Here is a 22,500-nt window from a genome sequence, read left to right on the forward strand (position 1 = left end):
AATATTTCAAGAAATTTCAAGACTGGATTTGTTGCACAGGTGACATCCTATGACAGTTCCACGCTGGAAATCACTGAGAGCGGCCCATTCTTTCACAAATGTTCATAGAAACAGTCTCCATGCCTAAGTGCTTGATTTTATACAAGTGATTAGGACACTTGATTCTGATCATTTGGATGGGTGGCCATATACTTTTGGCAATATAGTGTATGTGCAAGCCCGGACATCCATCTGTCCATCAACAGGAGTCAAGACGACGTCCTCCCAATTTATCTGTCATGGAAGTTTGACACGTTTTAATTGCCAGGCGTGGAACGCGGTGCTGCCCGAAACGTCCCCGAAGCTCGCTCGCTAATTATAGGCTTCCCGCTTGAGTAAGCGCACGTCTTATTGTTTCCTAATTACCATTTTTACAATAAATTAAATGCCGTGTTGCTGGTAGACAGGCACTGATCGGTGCATCAATGCCGTCATGGAGGCTACGCAGTGAACCGCAGGTAAAGCAAAACACACACACACACGCACACACACACACACACACGCACACGTACACACGCACGCACACTCATTAATGCGTGAAGGCGAGTACAATACGGGATGACTGTGGTGCGTTCAATGACAATGTAAAAGGCCTGCATTCAAAATGATGTTCATAAACATCACATTACACTCCCTCGCCACATCATGCTTCAAATATGGCGGTGACACCATGTCACCGATCTGGTTAAGCATACTCTACATAATTTTGCCCTAAATTAATTACATTGGTGTTAAATCCAATTGTTATGTTATTATTATTATTATTAAGTGGACCGACTTTTGGCGGAACAACTCGCGCCCATGGAAGCCCAGTTCTAACTTAGAGGAATTACCCAGGATGCGATGAAGTATTTCCGCGTCGCGGCCGCGTTGTAGTGGCCGGGTGACAGCCATAATAGCAATGACGCTTGGAGGATCCTGCGGGCTACAGGTGAGTGCAGTAATCTACAGTGGAACACACTCAAAGCTACGATACAATGTGGAATGAGTGTAAAGGTGACTATATAGGTGTTATGTCATGTTTGGAGGGCTCTAAATATGTTAAAAAATACATACTTAGAAATTCGTTGACAGGGTTTTCATCCTCTAGCTTTGAAAATATAAGATTTATTATATTAATCCTACTTCGCAAAAATGTGTTTACCACAGGCAGGCTTGAGACCAATTAGCCACAATTCAACTATATATATATATATATATATATATATATATATATATATATATATATATATATATATATATATAACATATATATATATATATATATATATATATATATGTATATATACATATATATATATATATATTTATATATATATATTTATATATATATATGTTATATACAGTACAGGCTAAACATTTTTTGGACACACCTTCTCATTTCAATGTGTTTTCTTTATTTTCATGACTATTTACATTGTAGATTGTCACTGAAGGCATCAAAACTATGAATGTGGAGTTATGTACTTAACAAAAACAGGTAAAATAACTGAAAACATGTTTTATATTCTAGTTTCTTCAAAATAGCCACCCTTTGCTGTGATTACTTTTTCGCACACTCTTGGCATTCTCTCGACGAGCTTCAAGAGGTAGACACCAGAAATGGTTTTCACTTCACAGGTGTGCTTGAAGCTTATCGAGAGAATGCCAAGAGTTTGCAAAAAATGCATTGAATGAGAAGGTGTGTCCAAACTTTTGGCCTGTACTCTCTCTCTCTCTCTCTCTCTCTCTCTCTCTCTCTCTCTCTCTCTCTCTCTCTCTCTCTCTCTCTCTCTCTCTCTCTCTCTCTCTCTCTCTCTCTCTCTCTCTCTCTCTCTCTCTCTCTCTCTCTCTCTCTCTCTCTCTCTCTCTCTCTCTCTCTCTCTCTCTCTCTCTCTCTCTATATATATATATATATATATTTATTCAATATATATGTGTAAATAGATATATATGTGTATATATATACATAATACAAAGAAACATTTATGTTGCTTTTATATATATATATATATATATATATATATATATACATATATATATATATATATATATATATATGTAGCCATGTTGCTTATATATTTATATATATACTGATATATATATATATATATATAAGCAACATAAATGTTTCTTTGTAGCATGCGTAACATTAGAATATTATTATGTAATTAATAGCATGTAATTAGTTGTTTTTTTTTTAGATATTTTGCATATGTTTTTAAAACAATTAACTAATTGTTAAATAATTAATTATTAATGATTAACTAATTATGTATTAAAACATAACATGCCCAAAAGGCAGCAAGTGGATCTTGAAGCAACGCTGATAGCAAGCCCATTCAAAAGTTATTTGGGAAATTTCAAGTAATATTTATTGTTAGAATAATTGTATAGAAGTTATCAGTTCAGGTGGCCCTAGTTACTATCCACTTGTGCTCACAGAGCTGTCCTTGTTTTATCAATGAAAGGCGGACAGCTTGTAAATCTCCACTGTGTGTCAGGAATGCGCCTCGCCGTAGAAGTGTCTGTTTTTCAGATTTGGACAGCCACGGAGGGGCCTTGTCAGGACCCGAAGTCTCCAAGAAGATAAGGCGGACAAGCAGAGAAGGGGCAAACCTGACACCGCTCTAAGCACATTTGGTTTTAACTGTTTATGAACCAGTGCTAGGCTGCTGCATAATGTGACCCCTACCCATAGAAGCAGCTTCAGCTATGTAATCAGGGAATGCCCATATAAATGGGGAGGCGCTTGCACTTTTTCCTCAGAGCGTGGGGTGACCCTGTACGAGGGTGCAGTTCCACGTGCTCTCCTCATGAGCTAAATTGAATCCTGTGTCTGTTTGATTCCTTGCTTCTTGTCCTGTTTGATAGATAGTTCGGTGTTTGAACCTGACATTTATTATTGTATTTATTAAACACACACATATATATATATATGTATATATAAATATGTATAAATATGTTATATCTTTCAGAAGAGTTTAAAACTTAGCATTTTGTTGCAATTTATTTGGCAACACATAACAAACCCCACAGACATGTTTTCTGTTCAGAAAGGCAAGTAAATAATTCTAATTTGTCATTTAACGCCATAACTAATTATATGTTTTGGCTTTTTTGCTGAAAAATCATGGATAGCAATTCCTAAAAATTTTATTTAGCATTAAAAATATTATTTCGGTGAAAGCCCCTCTGCATGTTGACTGTAACAGAAACATAATCATGTTTTAGTGATTGCATTCCAACGTTGTCCACAAAGTCTCTTTAAAATGAAAGATTAAATTCGTCCTACAGCATGTTCTCTGTCTAACATCATCAGGTTTTTAATCACGTTGCACTCCTTTATTTCCGCTATTCTGTTGACGAAACACGTTTAGTTGCGAAAAAATGACGACTGGGTCGGAGCCCCAGAAAAACGACATCACAAGTAACACTTTTAGCGGTGCTGGGTTAAATTTAGCCCCGACATTTTGAAGCGGTTCTCCTGCAAAAAGGTGGGGAAACATCATCAGTCTTAAACCAGATCCCGCACAGGAGAAAAAAAAAAGAAAAAAGAAAAATGTCGCCTCGCCGAAAGCACAGCATGAAATATCTCATCCCGCGACAAGAGAGACGGAGGGGGAGTTTTTGGCAGCATCCTTCCGTCATCCCTGTCACACTTTATTTCAACGTTTCCGTTCTATTAAAAACAAACGTTTCCGCACCAGACGCTGAACCCGGCTCCGGTCGACTTGGCTGAGGCGTTTCCGAGGAGACGACGTTATCCAGCAGAGGAGGAGGCCCTGGGCCAGTATTTTAGAACCTCTAATCCAGATTAAAACCCACACCTCCCCTTTTTTTTCCTCCGTGATTCCATTCTGTGCGGGAGACGCACATTATTTCAACAAATGTCATCATCTCGGGGTGTAGCGCAAACTGTCTTATCGGCAAACGTCGGATCTGATGTGCCAATTGCTTTAAGAAGCGTAAAGATTCAAATTTGATGTGAATTTGGACGGCGTGGCGTGCGAGGCTTTGTGATTTTGCCGCCGCCTTGCAAAATCCTCCTTTCACGGAGGACGAGTTGAGGGGTGATTCTGTGGTTCCTCAAGTAATAGGCCTATTATGAGAAATGTATGCAAAGAATGTACCCGTGGATGTGCGAGGAAGGCGGGACCTTTATTTCACCCGGGCGTGACGAGATAAACGCCTTGCGGCTCGTTCCTACTCGGGTTGTACGGTATACCACTATTTGTATAGTACCGCGATACTAATGAATCATGTTCGGTACTACACCACCTCTAAAAAGTACCGGTCCCACCGGTCGCCGTGTCGTGTCATGCAGACGAGCATGTTACGGTACCGGTACCAAAAGTATTTTGGTACCGCGAAGCCGACGGCGTTTCTGGGTGTTGTTGATAAACGGTTTTTGTCTTGCATAGGAAAGTTTTAACTTGCACTTACAGATGTAGCGACCAACTGTAGTTACTGACAGTGGGTTTCTGAAGTGTTCCTGAGCACATGTGGTGATATCCTTTACACACTGATGTCGCTTGTTGATGCAGTACAGCCTGAGGGATCGAAGCTCACGGGCTTAGCTGCTTACGTGCAGTGATTTCTCCAGATTCTCTGAACCCTTTGATGATATTATGGACCGTAGATGGTGAAATCCCTAAAATCCTTGCAATAGCTGGTTGAGAAAGGTTTTTCTTAAACTGTTCAACAATTTGCTCACGCATTTGTTGACAAAGTGGTGACCCTCACCCCATCCTTGTTTGTGAATGACTGAGCATTTCATGGAATCTACTTTTATACCCAATCATGGCACCCACCTGTTCCCAATTTGCCTGTTCACCTGTGGGATGTTCCAAATAAGTGTTTGATGAGCATTCCTCAACTTTATCAGTATTTATTGCCACCTTTCCCAACATCTTTGTCACGTGCTGCTGGCATCAAATTCTAAAGTTAATGATTATTTGCAAAAAAAAAAAAGTTTATCAGTTTGAACATCAAAAATGTTGTCTTTGTAGCATATTCAACTGAATATGGGTTGAAAATGATTTGCAAATCATTGTATTCCATTTATATTTACATCTAACACAATTTCCCAACTCATATGGAAACAGGGTTTGTAAATAAAATGGGACCAAAAAATTTAATTTTTGCCTTTATTTTAACAAAAAATCTTAGGGTACATTAAACATATGTTTCTTATTGCAATTGCAATTGTGAACATACTAGACAACTTGTCTTTTAGTAGTAAGTAAACAAACAAAGGCTCCTAATTTAGCTGCAGACGTATGCAGTAACATATTGTGTCATTTATCGTTCTATTACAGTGGTTCTTAACCTGGGTCCGATGGAACCCTAGGGGTTCGGTGAGTCGGCCTCAGGGGTTTGGCGGAGCCTCCACCGCGGAGGTCAAGACAAACCCGACTCATCGTGTAAATAAAAACTTCTCCCTATCGGCGTAATATGGATACCCCCAAACAATGTTCCCTCTAATTTTCCATCTGATTTGCAGGTGTGTAATTTGTTGTGACTTCATGCACTGTGTTGGTTTTGTTCTTTCAACAAGGTGATGTTCATGCACGGTTCATTTTGTGCACCAGTAAAAAAAAACATATACCATATTTTTCGGACTATAAGTCGCAGTTTTTTTCATAGTTTGGCCGGGGGTGCGACTTATACTCAGGAGCGACTTATGTGTGAAATTATTAACACATTACCGTAAAATATCAAATAATATTATTTAGCTCATTCACGTAAGAGACTAAACGTATAAGATTTCATGGGATTTAGCGATTAGGAGTGACAGATTGTTTGGTAAACGTATAGCATGTTCTATATGTTATAGTTATTTGAATGACTCTTACCATAATATGTTACGTTAACATACCAGGCACGTTCTCAGTTGGTTATTTATGCCTCATATAACGTACACTTATTCAGCCTGTTGTTCACTATTCTTTATTTATTTTAAATTGCCTTTCAAATGTCTATTCTTGGTGTTGGCTTTTATCAAATAAATTCCCCCCAAAAATGCGACTTATACTCCAGTGTAGGGATGTCCCGGTCCAGGTTTTTGCACTTCCGATCCGATACCGATACTGGCCGATACTGGCCTATCCGAGCATGTATTAAAGTTTAAAGTTATTTAGCCTACTTAGTTGTCAGATTCATGTTGAAAAGGGTTTTAGTACTCCTGATAACAACTAGCCAGCTGAATTAGGGGAGTTTGAATAATACACAATGGTTGGTAACAACAAACTGACCTGTTTATTCAAGGATGAACACAAAATAGACAAAATTATACATGGCAAACAGAAATGGCATCATTGAACTAGGGCTGGGCGATATGGCCTTTTTTTTAATATCGCAATATTTTAAGGCCATATTGCGATACAGGATATTTATGTGGATATTTTGCCTTAGCCTTGAATGAACACTTGATACATATAATTACAGCAGTATGATGATTCTATGTGTCTACATTAAAACATTCTTCTTCATACTGCATTAATATATGCTACTTTTAAACTTTCATGCAGAGAAGGAAATCACAACTAAAAAAATCACTATTTTTTTCATACGATGTTGATCTGGAAATGTTTGCCTCGGCATTTTGATGGTGTGGCACCGAATGGAGATGTTGACGTGCTGCTACATATTAGCAGTAATGCTACTTTTTATAGCAACGCTTTCGCCCCACACTTGACAAATTACGGTTGTCTGTTCGACATATTCCCACTTGAAGCCAAACCACCGCCAGACGATGGACCCCCTGCTGTTTTTTTGGGGAATTAATTATTCCTTCCTTCATTCGATTACCACCCGCACGGCTGCGCTAGCATCACAGCTAACGTTAGCCATGCTGCTACCTCTCTGCTCGGGGAGGGCTTATACGTATGACGTGACAGTATGTGACGTATGACGTGTGTAAGAAGGTGCGCTTGCTGTCTGTGAGAAGCAGAGACAGGAAAGAGCGAGGAGAGCCTGTAGTGTAATGCCAGCAGCTAAAAACAACTGCGTGAGAACGTATACTCGATATCATGATATAGTCATTTTCTATATCGCACAGAGACAGCTGACATTTTTACCGGTAACTTTTAATTCACATGGCCGTCTTAACGGTTAGGACACAGACCTGTGGATGTGTTGAAGGTGTGCTGGAAAATGCGGAACGGAAATTAGGGAATGTATTATTTAAATCGGTGCGTAGGAAAACACGGACCGAAATTTCTTTAAAAACTGGATCTGGATCGGCATTTTCCCATGCCTTGCCGATACGCATTTTTTGACAAATATCGGCGGCCGATCTGATCCAAATATCAGATCGGGACATCCCTACTCCAGTGCGACTTATATATGTTTTTTTCCTTCTTTATTATGCATTTTCGGCCGGTGCGACGTATACTCCGGAGCGACTTATAGTCCGAAAAATACGGTAACTTTGTCTTGAATTTGAAAAAAATATATATATATATATTTTTCACTAAAGAAGGGTTCGGTGAATGCGCATATGAAACTGGTGGGGTTCGGTACCTCCAACAAGGTTAAGAACCACTGTTCTATTATTTTGTCAACATTATTAAGGACAAGTGGTAGAAAATGAATGATTAATCTACTTGTTCATTTACTGTTAATATCTGCTTACTTTCTGTTTCAACATGTTCTATCTACACTTTTGTTAAAATGTAATAATCACTTATTCTTTTCTTGTTTGATACTTTACATTAGTTTTGGATGATACCACACATTTGGGTATCAATCCGATTCCAAGTTGTTACAGGATCATACATTGGTCATATTCAAAGTCCTCACGTGTCCAGGGACATATTTCCTGAGTTTATAAACATAATATAAATAAAAAGATTTTGTGATGTTAAAAAATATCGATGTAATTAAGTTAAAGTTAAAGTGCCATTGATTGTCACACACACACTAAGTGCGGTGAAATTATCCTCTGCATTTGACCCATCCACACAGGGGAGCAGTGAGCAGCAGCGGTGGCCGCGCTTGGGAATCATTTGGTGATTTAACCCTCTATTCCAACTCTTGATGCGGAGTACCAAGCAGGGAGGTAATGGGTCCCATTTTTATAGTCTTTGGTATGACTCGGCCGGGTTTGAACTCACGACCTACCGATCTCAGGGCGGACACTCTAACCACAAATCCACTGAGCAGGTCATAGTAGTATCGACTAGATACGCTATTGTACGTGGTATCATTACAGTGGATGTTAGGTGTAGATCTACCAATGGTGTTTGTTTATATTGTAGCGTCCCAGAAGAGTTGGTGCTGCAGGGAATTCTGGGAATTTGTTATGTAGTGTTTATGTTGTGTTGCGGTGCAAATATTCTTCCAAAATGTGTTTGTCATTGTTGTTTAGTGTGGTTTCACTATATGGCACATGTTTATGACAGTGTTGGCATTGTTCATACTGCCACTCTTAGTGTGACATGTATGGCTGTTGAGTAAGTATGCCCTTCAATCGCTCGAGTGCAGTGTGTTCAAAGTCAAGATGATTGTATTATTATTTCCTTATCGGGCACAATGCAATTTTGGTTAGGCTTTGTTAATTACAGACTATATGATTTGTGACTTTTTTATTATGTAAAATGGACCAAACTCGCCACAAAATTAACAACAAGATTGATTTTTCTAAAATTATTATACAGATTGAAAGTTGCCATCAATACCACGTGGGGGCTCGGCATTGTCCGGGCCCGAGCACCCACGGGATCGGCGCCTATGTTAGGGAGAACGGAACAATTTTGGCTTAATAACTAAAGATAAAGGTGTATTTATAACACTAAAACGCCCTCAGGAAGAGGTGCTTTAAGACGTGGCGAGCTAGCTCGCGGCTAATGGCTGTCCGCAGTCTGCAGTGTTTTATTACTACGAGAGATAGCTATACATGCTTCCTTACGCGCCGCAGCACACCCGAGTCATGAACATGGTTATGTTAAAAGTGGTCTATAGGTGATAACGTCAAGACAATATTTCATTATGTCCGATCATTAACCAATAAGATGATCATCTTTACTTTGATCACACTAAACACAAGTGAATAAAGGGCATAGTTAGTCAACAACCATACATGTCACACTAAGGGTGGCCGTATGAACAACGCCAACACTGTCATAAACATGTGCCATATAGTGAAACCACACTAAACAACAACAAACACATTTTGCACCGCAACACAACATAAACACTACAGAACAAATTCCCAGAATTCCCTGCAGCACCAACTTTTCCGGGGCGCTCCAATATAAACAAACGTCATTGGTGGATCGACACCTAACATCCACTGTAATGATACAAAGTACAGGAGCGTATCTAGTCGATGCTACTATGATTACATCGATATTTTTTAGCATCACTAAATCTTCTTTCGTTTTTTTTACATTTATATTATGTTTATAAACTCAGGAAATATGTCCCTGGACACATGAGGACTTTGAATATGACCAATGTCTGATCCTGTAACTACTTGGTATTGGATTGATACCCAAATGTGTGGTATCATCCAAAACTAATGTAAAGTATCAAACAACAGAAGAATAAGTGATTATTACATTTTAACAGAAGTGTAGATAGAACATGTTAAAACAGAAAATAAGCAGATATTATCAGTAATTGAACAAGTAGATTAATACAATTTTTTTTACAGTTTGTCCTTAATAATGCTGACAAAATAATAGAATGATAAATGACACAATATGTTACAGCATATGACAGCAGCTAAATTAGGAGTCTTTGTTTGTTTACTTACTACTAAAAGACAAGTTGTCTTGTATGTTCACTATTTTATTCAAGGACAAACTTGCAATAAAAAATATATGTTTTTTTATTAAAATAAAGCCAATAATGAAATTTTTTGTGGTCCCCTTTATTTAGAAAAGTAACAAAAAGTACCGAAACACATTTTGGTACTGGTACCGGTACCAAAATATTGGTATCGAGACAACACTAGTTCCTACACAACGATACACGCAAGTGTGGTACCTTCACGATGGTCACAAACGGGGGCTCCGTGGTATATGTCGATCTCTCCGACCCCGTCTTCATCGTGGCCGAGGGGTCGAGGACGGATGCGTTCTTGATCGACATGTAGTCCAGACCATAACCAAAAGCCTGAATGGCATTTTCTGTAAGGGGACAAAGAAGCAGGGTTTGAAGGTCAGGCATCGTTTGGATTTCGGTTTGGTTTCCGGTTTCCAACGATTCTCAATTCCGATTCTTCTAACCCGGGGGTCAGCAACCACCCTAATGGACCTCTTTCAGAGATGTGTGAACATAGAAAAGGTATATATATATATATATATATATAATATGTTTTTTGTTTTAATATATTTTCTGTAGCAAAACAAACATGACACAAACATTCCTAATTGTTAGAAATCCCACTGTTTGTATGAAAGATGCTTCACTGATGAGAGTATTTGGCAAGCACCGTTTTGTCCTACTAATTTCAGTGATCCTTGAACTCATCGTAGTTTGTTTACATGTACAACTTTCTTCGATGCTGCCACAGAAAGAAAGTGTTTTATGCCACTCCTTCTTTGTCTCATTTTGTCCACCAAACATTTTATGCTGTGCGTGAATTGTTGATTTCATTGACTTGTTGAAGTGCTTATCAGGCATATTTGGTCAATACATGCAAGCTAATCGACGCTAACATGCTATTTAGGCTAACTGTACGTACATATTTCATCGTTATGCCTAGTTTGTAGGTATTTTTGAGCTCATTTAATTTCCTTTACTTATGTCCTCTGTGTATTTAATTTATATTTGCATGTCTCATAACACATTATCTGTATGTAATATTGGCTGCATTTCTGATAGTTGTTTGTGTGCCATGTTGTTCCAGACCACAGCAAATGTAACCCAACTTGCAAAGATTGTAATAAATTCATTAGAAGAAGACAGCCTTTGGGAATTTTAAGCCAGTCATTTCCAGAAGTTATCTCATCCTGTGAGAGGTCTCCATTTTACTAATGATTTCCAATGTTGAAATATTTGTAAAATAAAAATTTAAATAAAACATTTGTTATAGTATATATATATATATATATATATATATAAATATATATATATATATATATATATATATATATATATATATTTTATATATATATATATATATATATATATATATATATATATATATATATATATAAATATATATTTTTATATATATATATATATATATATATATATATATATATATATATATATATATATATATATATATATAGCTAATATAGACACTTACATCACGTGTTGCCTTCATTATAACACTTATATAAGGCTTTTAAATACTGCATACTGTAAGTACTGAAAATGTGCGCGCTTACGCCATTGTAGTCTGTGACGACGCCGTAGTCCAGGGGTCGGCAACCCGCGGCTCCGGAGCCGCATGCGGCTCTTTAATCACTCTGATGCGGCTCAGCTGCATACTTGCCGACCCTCCCGATTTTTCCGGGAGACTTCCGGATTTCAGTGCCTCTACCGGAAATCTCCTGGGGCAAACATTCTCAGATTTTCACCCGGACATCAATATTGAAGACGTGCCGTGATGGCACTGCCTTTAGCGTCCTCTACAACCTGTCGTCGCGTCCGCTTTTTCACCATACTATCTGCATGCCGGCCCAGTCACATGTTGTATGCGCCCTCTGCTTACACACGTAAGTGACTGCAAGGCATACTTGGTCAACAGCCGTACAGGTCACACTGAGGGTGGCCGTATAAACAACTTTAACACTCTAACTAATATGCGCCACACTGTGAACCCACACCAAACAAAAATGACAAACACATTTCGGGAGAACATCCGCACCGTAACACAACATAAACACAACAGAACAAATACCCAGAATCCCATGCATCCTTAACTCTTCCGGGCTACATTATACACCCCGCTACCACCCCCCAACCCCGCCCACCTCAACCGACGCACGGCACGACATCACATGGACAAAGATAAGACCTTCTGGAGGAAAGTTTTATGGTCAGATGAAACAAAAAAATTGAGCTGTTTGGCCACAATACCCAGCAATATGTTTGGAGGAGAAAAGGTGAGGCCTTAAATCCAGGAACACCAACCTACCGTCAAGCATGGTGGTGGTAGTATTATGCTCTGGGCCTGTTTTGCTGCCAATGGAACTGGTGCTCTACAGAGAGTAAATGGGACAATGAAAAAGGAGGATTACCTCCAAATTCTTCAGGACAACCTAAAATCATCAGCCCGGAGGTTGGGTCTTGGGCGCAGTTGGGTGTTCCAACAGGACAATGACCCCAAACACATGTCAAAAGTGGTAAAGGAATGGCTAAATAAGGCTAGAATTAAGGTTTTAGAATGGCCTTTCTTAAGTCTTAAGACTTAGATGTGTGGACAATGCTAAAGAAACAAGTCCATGTCAGAAAACCAACACATTTAGCTGAACTGCACCAATTTTGTCAAGTGGAGTGGTCAAAAATTCAACCAGAAGCTTGCCAGAAGCTTGTGGATGGCTACCAAAAGCGCCTTATTGCAGTGAAACTTGCCAAGGGACATGTAACCAAATATTAACATTGCTGTATGTACAAACCCCGTTTCCATATGAGTTGGGAAATTGTGTTAGATGTAAATATAAACGGAATACAATGATTTGCATATCCTTTTCAACCCATATTCAATTGAATGCACTACAAAGACAAGATATTTGATGTTCAAACTCATAAACTCATATGTGGGCTTTGTACCGAGGATGTCGTTGTGGCTTGTGCAGCCCTTTGAGACACTTGTGATTTAGGGCTATATAAATAAAGATTGATTGATAAACTTTATTTTTTTTTTGCAAATAATAATTAACTTAGAATTTCATGGCTGCAACACGTGCCAAAGTAGTTGGGAAAGGGCATGTTCACCACTGTGTTACGTCACCTTTTCTTTTAACAACACTCAATAAACGATTGGGAACTGAGGAAACTAATTGTTGAAGCTTTGAAAGTGGAATTCTTTCCCGTTCTTGTTTTATGTAGAGCTTCAGTTGTTCAACAGTCCGGGGTCTCCGCTGTCGTATTTTACGCTTCATAATGCGCCACGCATTTTCGATGGGAGACAGGTCTGGACTGCAGGCGGTCCAGGAAAGTACCCGCACTCTTTTTTTACGAAGCCACGCTGTTGTAACACGTGCTGAATGTGGCTTGGCATTGTCTTGCTGAAATAAGCAGGGGCGTCCATGAAAAAGACGGCGCTGAGATGGCAGCATATGTTGTTCCAAAACCTGTATGTACCTTTCAACATTAATGGTGCCTTCACAGATGTGTAAGTTACCCATGCCTTGGGCACTAATGCAACCCCATACCATCACAGATGCTGGCTTTTGAACTTTGCGTCGATAACAGTCTGGTTGGTTCGCTTCCCCTTTGGTCCGGATGACACGATGTCGAATATTTCCAAAAACAATTTGAAATGTGGACTCATCAGACCACAGAACACTTTTCCACTTTGCATGAGTCCATCTTAGATGATCTCGGGCCCAGAGAAGCCGGCGGTATTTCTGGATGTTGTTGATAAATGGCTTTCACTTTGCATAGTAGAGCTTTAACTTGCACTTACAGATGTAGCGACAAACTGTATTTAGTGACAGTGGTTTTCTGAAGTGTTCCTGAGCCCATGTGGTGATATCCTTTAGAGATTGATGTCGGTTTTTGATACAGTGCCGTCTGAGGGATCGAAGGTCACGGTCATTCAATGTTGGTTTCCGGGCATGCCGCTTACGTGGAGTGATTTCTCCAGATTCTCTGAACCTTTTGATGATATTATGGACCGTAGATGTTGAAATCCCAAAATGTCTTGCAATTGCACTTTGGAAACGTTGTTCTTAAACTGTTTGACTATTTGCTCACACAGTTGTGGACAAAGGGGTGTACCTCGCACCATCCTTTCTTGTGAAAGACTGAGCATTTTTTGGGAAGCTGTTTTTATACCCAATCATGGCACCCACCTGTTCCCAATTAGCCTGCACACCTGTGGGATGTTCCAAATAAGTGTTTGATGAGCATTCCTCAACTTTATCAGTATTTATTGCCACCTTTCCCAACTTCTTTGTCACGTGTTGCTGGCATCAAATTCTAAAGTTAATGATTATTTGCAAAAAACATTTTTTTTATCAGTTTGAACATCAAATATGTTATCTTTGTAGCATATTCAACTGAATATGGGTTGAAAATGATTTGCAAATCATTGTATTCCGTTTATATTTACATCTAACACAATTTCCCAACTCATATGGAAACCGGGTTTGTATACTTATGACCCAGCAAATTTGCTCACATTTTCAGTAGACCCATAATAAATTCATAAAAGAACCAAACTTCATGAATGTTTTTTGTGACCAACAAGTATGTGCTCCAATCACTCTATCACAAAAATGGCAAGTGAGGCGGGGCCCCAAATGGTAATTATTATTTTTTTATTAAATTGTTATATGTATCCAGTGATTATACTATAAAGTTATTTTCCATTTAACTTCACCAGTTTTAGATTATTTTTATTCAAAATCGCTGAATTTTCACATTTGCCGTTCAAATACTGAGAAGAGACGGTGCGGTGAAAAGCAGCCAGTCGAGGCACGTCACTCAGTGCCTCAACATGGATTGCGGACTCGGCTAACTGCTGGTCTGCTGTGCAGTGAGACCGTATTGCTATATGAATTATATTATACATTTCCATAGTTTAGTTAGCTGAGGTATATAATGTACAGTGTATTTTGTCAACAACTGTATGTGTGTAAAGTATTTCTTGTGCTGAGCGATCATAAAACGGCTGCAAAAGACGCACTGGCTGAGGCTCGCCTCCTGCACCCCCGCGGTAGAATGCACGGCAACCCCTGACGGGAGTGTTATATCAACTAAAGCCCACACTTAAACTTTCCACGTGCAAGATTGAATCTATTTAAAAAAGTTATTTCATAAGAAGCCAAAAAGTGCAAAAACAATAATGTTCGTGTTGGAGGAGTTGTGAATGACTGCAGGGCCACAACATTAGGTACACCTGCAGACTGCAGGTGTACCTAATTCACAACTCCTCCAACACGAACATTATTGTTTTTGCACTTTTTGGCTTCTTATTAAATAACTTTTGTAACCTATTTTTATGGGCTTCTCTCTTTGTGATGTTAAGTTCCTGTTATGCGCTGTTATACAGTATATGCCTTGAGCTCTTATTTTGAAGGCGCTAAGAGCGGAAGTGACGACACGTTAGAGTGGAGCGGAAGTTTTTGAAAGAAGGTAAATAAAGTGGTCCTCGTGTAAACTGGAGCCTCCGTGTTTGTTATTTTGTAGTTTCATACAGTATAGGCGACATTTATAAACCCTCGGTTACACTTTTTTAAATAGATTCAATCTTGCACGTGGAAAGTTTAAGTGAGGGCTTTAGTTGATATAACACTCTCGTCAGGGATTGCATTAATCCAGCACAATAGCGGCTCATGGATTTATTTTATAAGTAAAGGTAAGACCATAATAACGTTTTTTTTAATTAAATATGCTTTTTTGTGTGCTACAGTTTGTATGTGTAAAGTTAAAGTTAAGTTAAAGTACCAATGATTGTCACACACACACTCGGTGTAATGACATTTGTCCTCTGCATTTGACCCATCCCCTTGATCACCCCCTGGGAGGTGAGGGGAGCAGTGGGCAGCAGCGGCGCCGCGCCCGGGAATAATTTTTGGAAATTTAATAACCCCCAATTCCAAGCCTTGATGCTGAGTGCCAAGCAGGGAAGAATGCTGGTATGAGCTTTTAAACATAACCCGTTAACTGCTGCCAATCAAATGGTGAATAAGATACTCTTTAGGGTTCATATGTTTGTAAATCTGACTGTGATGAAGTCAGTGCCTCACCAGCCATCAACCTCACCGCACGTCACTGATATATATATATATATATATATATATATATATATATATATATATATATATATATATATATATATATATATATAATCCATCTCATTGCAGAATAGACAAACTGCCTTTTCCTTACATTGCACCAAAAAAGTCATGTGTCCACTGATGTTTAAAGACTATACTCGGAGTCTATTTTACATTTCCCCAACGATTTCGTCAAAAAGAGCGCGCACTGCGGCGCGAGCGTGATGACGTCACGTTATTGATGGGAAAATGCATTTTTAGACAATATAATTTCCTTAAGTGGCTAGGAGACCCAGTAACAAGCGATAGAAAATGGATTGATGGATGGGCGAGAAAGGGCAGATAAAAAAAATTATAATAAAAAACAAAAAACAAAAAATTTTTTTTTGTTTTAATCTACCCGCGGGCCGGACTTTGGAAGCAGGCGGGCCATATCTGGTCCGTGGGCCGTAGTTTGGGGACCACTGTTTTAAATGATGTGGCGGCCACCAATTTTCCCTCTAATTTTTCATATGTGTGAGCAAACGCAAAAACTCCTTGAGCATTCAGTGGAGCACATGTGAGCGACAGCAGACGTGCACACTGTGGCCACACCTGCAGCACACCTGTCCCTAACCTGACTAAATAACACGTTTCCATGAGATTATTTTTTAATATAAGTGTTTTGGCCCACTTACAATGACAATAACAAAAAATATGTTTTTTCATGAGCTGTCTACTAGTATTGTTTGTCTGGGTGGAGGTCCTGCTTTCAGAGATCACGTTTAGTTCCCATTAAAACATTCACATGTTGCACAATGAGATGTAAGCATAGGATCATGTGTACATCCCTGTATCTTTCTGTTTTTAAAATATATTTTTTTATTAGTATTTCTTTAATATAACAACAGCATTTCATGATTAATATGAATAAATTAAGATTCTTAATAAATTACACTAGAATAAGCACACGCTTGATTGGTAAATCATAGTGTAACGACCTGGACTTACACATTATGTGTGATGTTGGAGTTGTCCGACTTTTTGTGTGGCTGTAAACGCATCACTGGCTAAGTGCCATATGCGCATGTAAGTGAGAAAGAGCGAGCGGGTGCTGCTGATATGACAAAGTTGGTTTTGGTCTGGTTTGTACGGCAGAAAATGACCAGTTTTGCAAGATATAAATGGTTTACCAATGTTTTTGGTGATATGTTTATGGCCGTCAATAAAGAGTTTCGCTCAATAAAGTTATCGATGGAATCCATGTCCTCATTAAAGCGCCTCGACAGACGCTACAATGATTGAACAGTGATGACGAAAACTGTTTTCTCTGTGTCGTCAGTTATATTGAAAATTATTATGCGCTAGATTTGCCTTGCGCAGAGGACGCGTGAGCAGTGTGCAATTGCACAGGCGCGTACCTTAGAGGGAACGTTGGCGGTCACCATAAATGATGTAGCGGGCTAGATCTGGCCCCTGGGGCTTGAGTTGGACACCTGAATAAAAAGTTTAAGTTGCACACCTAAAATAAAAAATATAAAAACAAAGGGCTCTTTGAAGGAACCCTTCCCAAGAGTTATAAGTCCCATCTCTAGCAGACGGAGCACCGAAAATAGGAACTGACATTTACACACTTGGACGGTTGAATCGGAACGCAAGACCCGGTTCTCATCGATGCTTATGGTTTGTGACTGGTGTAGGGTTGTATTGGTATAGTGAATCATATTTGGTACTGTACCGCCTCTAAAAAGTACCGGTCCCCCACCACCCGCCATCGTCACATCATGACATTGCTGGTTTACGAGCAGAGGAGCATGTTCGGCAGCGCACAATCACGGAGTACTTACAAACAGACAGTGTGTAGACAGAAAAGGGAGAACGGACGCATTTTGGCTTGAAAACTAAAGATAAAGGTGAAGTTATAACACTGAAACGCCCTCAGGAAGAGGTGCTTTAAGACATGGCTAGCTAGCTAGCGGCTAAATTCCAGCCGCTGTCGGCAGTGTTTTAGCTACTTCTAAATCACTAATCCTCGCCTCCATGGTGACAAATAAAGTAAGTTTCTTACAAGTATCATCCCTGCAGGACGAGGAATAGCTAAACATGTTTCACTACACACAATGTAAACAAACACCATTGGTGGATCTATACCTAACATCCACTGTAATGATACCAAGTACAGGAGCGGACTAGTCGATATTACTATGACATAAATTTTTTTTAGCATCACAACATCTTTTTTTAAATTTATTTATGTTTATAAACTCAGGAAATATGTCCCTGGACACATGAGGACTTTGAATATGACCGATGTATGATCCTGTAACTACTTGGTATCGGATTGATACCTAAATTTGTGTTATCATTCAAAACTAATGTAAAGTATCAAACAACAGAAAAATAAGTGAATATTACATTTTAACAGATAGAACATGTTAAAAGAGAAAGTAAGCAGATATTAACAGTAAATGAACAAGTAAATTAATAATGCATTTTCTACCACTTGTCTTTAATAATTTTGACAAAATAATAGAATGATAAATGACACAATATGTTACTGCATATGTCAGCAGACTAATTAGGAGCCTTTGTTTGCTTACTTACTACTAAAAGACAAGTTGTCTAGTATATTCACTATTTTATTTAAGGACAAACTTGCAATAAGAAACATATGTTTAATGTACCCTAAGATTTTTTGGTTAAAATAAAGCCAATAATGACATTTTTTGTGGTCCCCTTTATTTAGAAAAGTACCGCAGAGTACCAAAATATTGTTATCGGGACAACACTAGACTGGTGTCCCTGCAAGAAGCCAGCTATGACAACTTCCTGCTCGCCAGCCCAGTCTTTGGCGAGCATAAGGCGTGCGACTGGGGAGGAATTCAAACAACAAAAACATTTGGATTGGTTTGAGAGCGGCACGCCAAACTAATCACAAACAATCCGAGATTTGTGTTTGAAATCCGTCACCAGGGAGTCCTGTCGGGGGTTCCAGCAGAACACCAGCACCGGGCCGCATTCTATCCTTTATGTAAGCATTCTGTTTAACTTACTGCAAGAAGATCCCCACAGGGTTCCATAGATAGGCTATATTGCCAAAAGTGTTTGGCCACCCATCCAAATGATGAGAATCAGGTGTCCTAATCACTGGTGTATAAAATCAAGCACTTAGGCATGGAGACTGTTTCTACAAACATTTGTGAAAGAATGGGCCGCTCTCAGTGATTTCCAGCGTGGAACTGTCATAGGATGCCACCTGTGCAACAAATCCAGTTGTGAAATTTCCTCGCTTCTAAATATTCCAAAGTCAACTGTCGGCTTTATCATAAGAAAATTGAAAAGTTTGGGAACAACAGCAACTCAGTCACCAAGTGGTAGGCCACGCAAATTGACAGAGAGGGGTCAGCGGATGCTGAAGCGCATAGTGCAAAGACTTTCTGCACAGTCAGTTGCTACAGAGCTCCAAACTTCATGTGACCTTCCAATTAGCCCACGCACAGTACGCAGAGAGCTTCATTGAATGGGTTTCCATGGCTGAGCAGCTGCATCTAAGTCATACATAACCAAGTCCAATGCAAAGCGTGGGATGCAGTGGTGTAAAGCACGTCGCCACTGGACTCTAGAGCAGTGGAGATGCCTTCTCTGGAGTGATGAATCACATATCTGGCAATCTGATGGACCAGTCTGGGTTTGGAGGTTGCCAGGAGAACGGTACATTTCGGACTGCATTGTGCTGAAATTTGGTGGAGGAGGAATTATGGTGTGGGGTTGTTTTTCAGGAGTTGGGCTTGGCCCCTTAGTTCCAGGGAAATTAACTTTCAATGCTCCAGGATACCAAAATATTTTGGACAAATCCATGCTCCCAACCTTGTGGGAACAGTTTGGAGCGGGCCCCTTCCTCTTCCAACATGACTGTGCACCAGTGCACAAAGCAAGGTCCATAAAGACATGGATGGCAGAGTCTGGTGTAGATGAACTTGACTGGCCTGCACAGAGTCCTGACCTGAACCCGATAGAACACCTTTGGGATGAATTAGAACGGAGACTGAGAGCCAGGCCTTCTCTGTGTGACCTCACCAATGCGCTTTTGGAAGTATGGTGGAAAATTCCTATAAACACACTCCGCAATCTTGTGGACAGCCTTCCCAGAAGAGTTGAAGCTGTAATAGCTGCAAAAGGTGGACCGACATCATATAGAACCCTATGGGTTAGGAATGGGATGGCACTTCAAGTTCATATGTGAGTCAAGGCAGGTGGCAATATAGTGTATGTTCATCAAAACGCTGGGTTCGTGTCCCCAGCTCGGTCTGAGGAAGCTTTTAACGACGACTTAATCCCGGCCCGGGCGCCCACACTTTGAGATGACCCACCTCAATTTTCCTTTGCAATCAACACCCAGCAAGAAATGAGATCTTGTGAAAAAAACAAAAAACAAAAACAAAGAAGCGTGTGAGACGCTTGGCTGTGTGCACGCTCTTGCGTCTTAATGTGCTAAACCCTCCTGTTTTTAGTAGCGGCGGAGTACCTTTTCGCCGCTCGTTTCTTTTTGCTCAGGGAGGCAAAGCGTGTAATTGCTTGGCAACCGTCTCCATTGTAAGGTCGGTGTGCAGCGACGACTGAATAGATTCGTAGCTATGATCAAATTCACAAGCTCAAAAGATGTTTTGCCACACGTGTGCAGTATTACTCGCCGCCTACGCAGGACTGTGTAAAAACTACACACCCAACATGTGTACGTTCACCACAGCATCAGGGCCGCTGGCTCCAGCTAATGAGATCTAATACAACCATTTTGCTTTTGTACATCGTGCTTGAACCACACTGTGCTACACTAACACGGGGCGGTCAGCAACTCGCGGCTCTTTAGTACCGCCCTAGTGGCTCCCTGGAGCATTTTTTAAAAAGGATTGAAAACGGATAAAGATGGGTGAAAAATATATAGTTTTTATGGAGTATGGTTTTTGTTTGAGGACAAACATGACACAAACCTTCCAATTGTAAGAAAGCCCGCTGTTTAATATGTTTAATAGGAGTATTTGGTGAACGTCACTTTGTCCTACTAATTAAGGCGGTTCTTGAACTCCCCATAGTGTGGACTGTGACGCAACAGTTTGTTTACATGTGAAATCTTCCACGCCTTCTTTGTCTCATTTTGTCCACCAAACATGTTATACTGTGCGTGAATGCTCAAAGGTGCGATTTGTTGATGTTCTTGACTTGTTGGAGTGCTAATCAGGCATATTTGGTCAGTGCATGACTGCAAGCTAATCAATGCTAACATGCTATTTAGGCTAGCTGTATGTACGTATTGCATCATTACGCCTCATTTGTAGGTATATTTGAGCTCATTTAATATCCTTTACTTTTATCCTCTTTGCAGCCTCCGTAGCAGAACCTCCAGGTTCTGTAACAGCTTCTTCCCTCAGGCCGTAAGACTCTTGAACGCATCATAATTAAATTATCCGCTCAACTCCACCCAAAATGGATTAACTCGCTGGAATAAAAAAGACAATATAACATACATCCATAAACGTGGACGCATGTGAAAAAGTGCAATATATTTATCTGTACAGTAATCTATTTATTTATTTATGTATATTTATATATATTTATTTATTTTATATATATATTTATATATTATTTATATATATTTATTTATTTACATATGCATCGTATTGCTTTTTTTTATCCTGCACTACCATGAGCCTATGTAATGACATTTCGTTCTTATCTGTGCTGTAAAGTTCAAATTTGAATGACAATAAAAAGGAAGTCTAAGTCTAATTTATATTTGCATGTCTCATGACACATTATCTGTATTTAATATTGGCTGCATTTCTGATAGTTGTTTGTGTGCCATGTTGTTCCAGACCACAGCAAACGTTACCCGGACTGTGACGCAACAGTTTGTTTACATGTTAAGTCGTCCACGCCTTCCTCGTCTCATTTTGTCCACCAAACATTTTATACTGTGCGTGAATGCACAAAGGTGCGCTTTGTTGATGTTCTTGACTTGTTGGAGTGCTAATCAGGCTATTTAGGCTAGCTGGATGTACGTATTGCATCATTATGCCTCATTTGTATGTATAGTCGAGCTCATTTAATTTCCTTTACTTTTATCCTCTTTGTATATAATGTATATTTGCATGTCTCGTGACACATTATCTGTATGTAGTATTGGCTGCATTTCAGATAGTTTCAGATAGTGTGCCATGTTGTTCCAGACAGCATCTATACCTTTGACCATTAAAAGCCAGTAATTTCCAGGAGTTATCTCACCTTCTGAGTAGCCTCTGATTTACTAATGCTTTCTAATGTTGTAACAATGTGTAGAATAAATATTACATTTCAACATTTCTGCCAACGAAGATTTGCTTCAGCCTGCGACACTTAGTCATTTTGATAGTAGGCTATTATAGCTAATATAGACACTTACGCCATGTGTTGCCTTCATTATAAGCCTTATATAAGGCTTTTAATTTTTTGCGGCTCCAGACAGATTTGTTTTTTGTATTTTTGGTCCAATATGGCTCTTTCAATGTTTTGGGTTGCCGACCCCTGCACTAACAGTTAGTTTTTTTTCCTGACGCCG

General features: G+C 39.5%; 1 protein-coding gene across 1 annotated transcript in view; it reads right to left on the reverse strand.

The window, feature by feature from the left end:
- The window catches only part of LOC133619496 (GDNF family receptor alpha-2-like), a 316,184-nt gene that overhangs the window by 42,757 nt on the left and 250,927 nt on the right, over positions 1–22,500 (reverse strand). The window contains exon 7 of the mRNA XM_061980552.1: positions 10,015–10,157. Coding sequence (XP_061836536.1) covers positions 10,015–10,157 — 143 coding nt within the window. The remainder of the gene's footprint in view (positions 1–10,014; positions 10,158–22,500) is intronic.

The sequence above is a fragment of the Nerophis lumbriciformis genome, linkage group LG20 (genome assembly GCF_033978685.3).
Source record: "Nerophis lumbriciformis linkage group LG20, RoL_Nlum_v2.1, whole genome shotgun sequence".
Lineage (NCBI taxonomy): Eukaryota > Metazoa > Chordata > Actinopteri > Syngnathiformes > Syngnathidae > Nerophis > Nerophis lumbriciformis.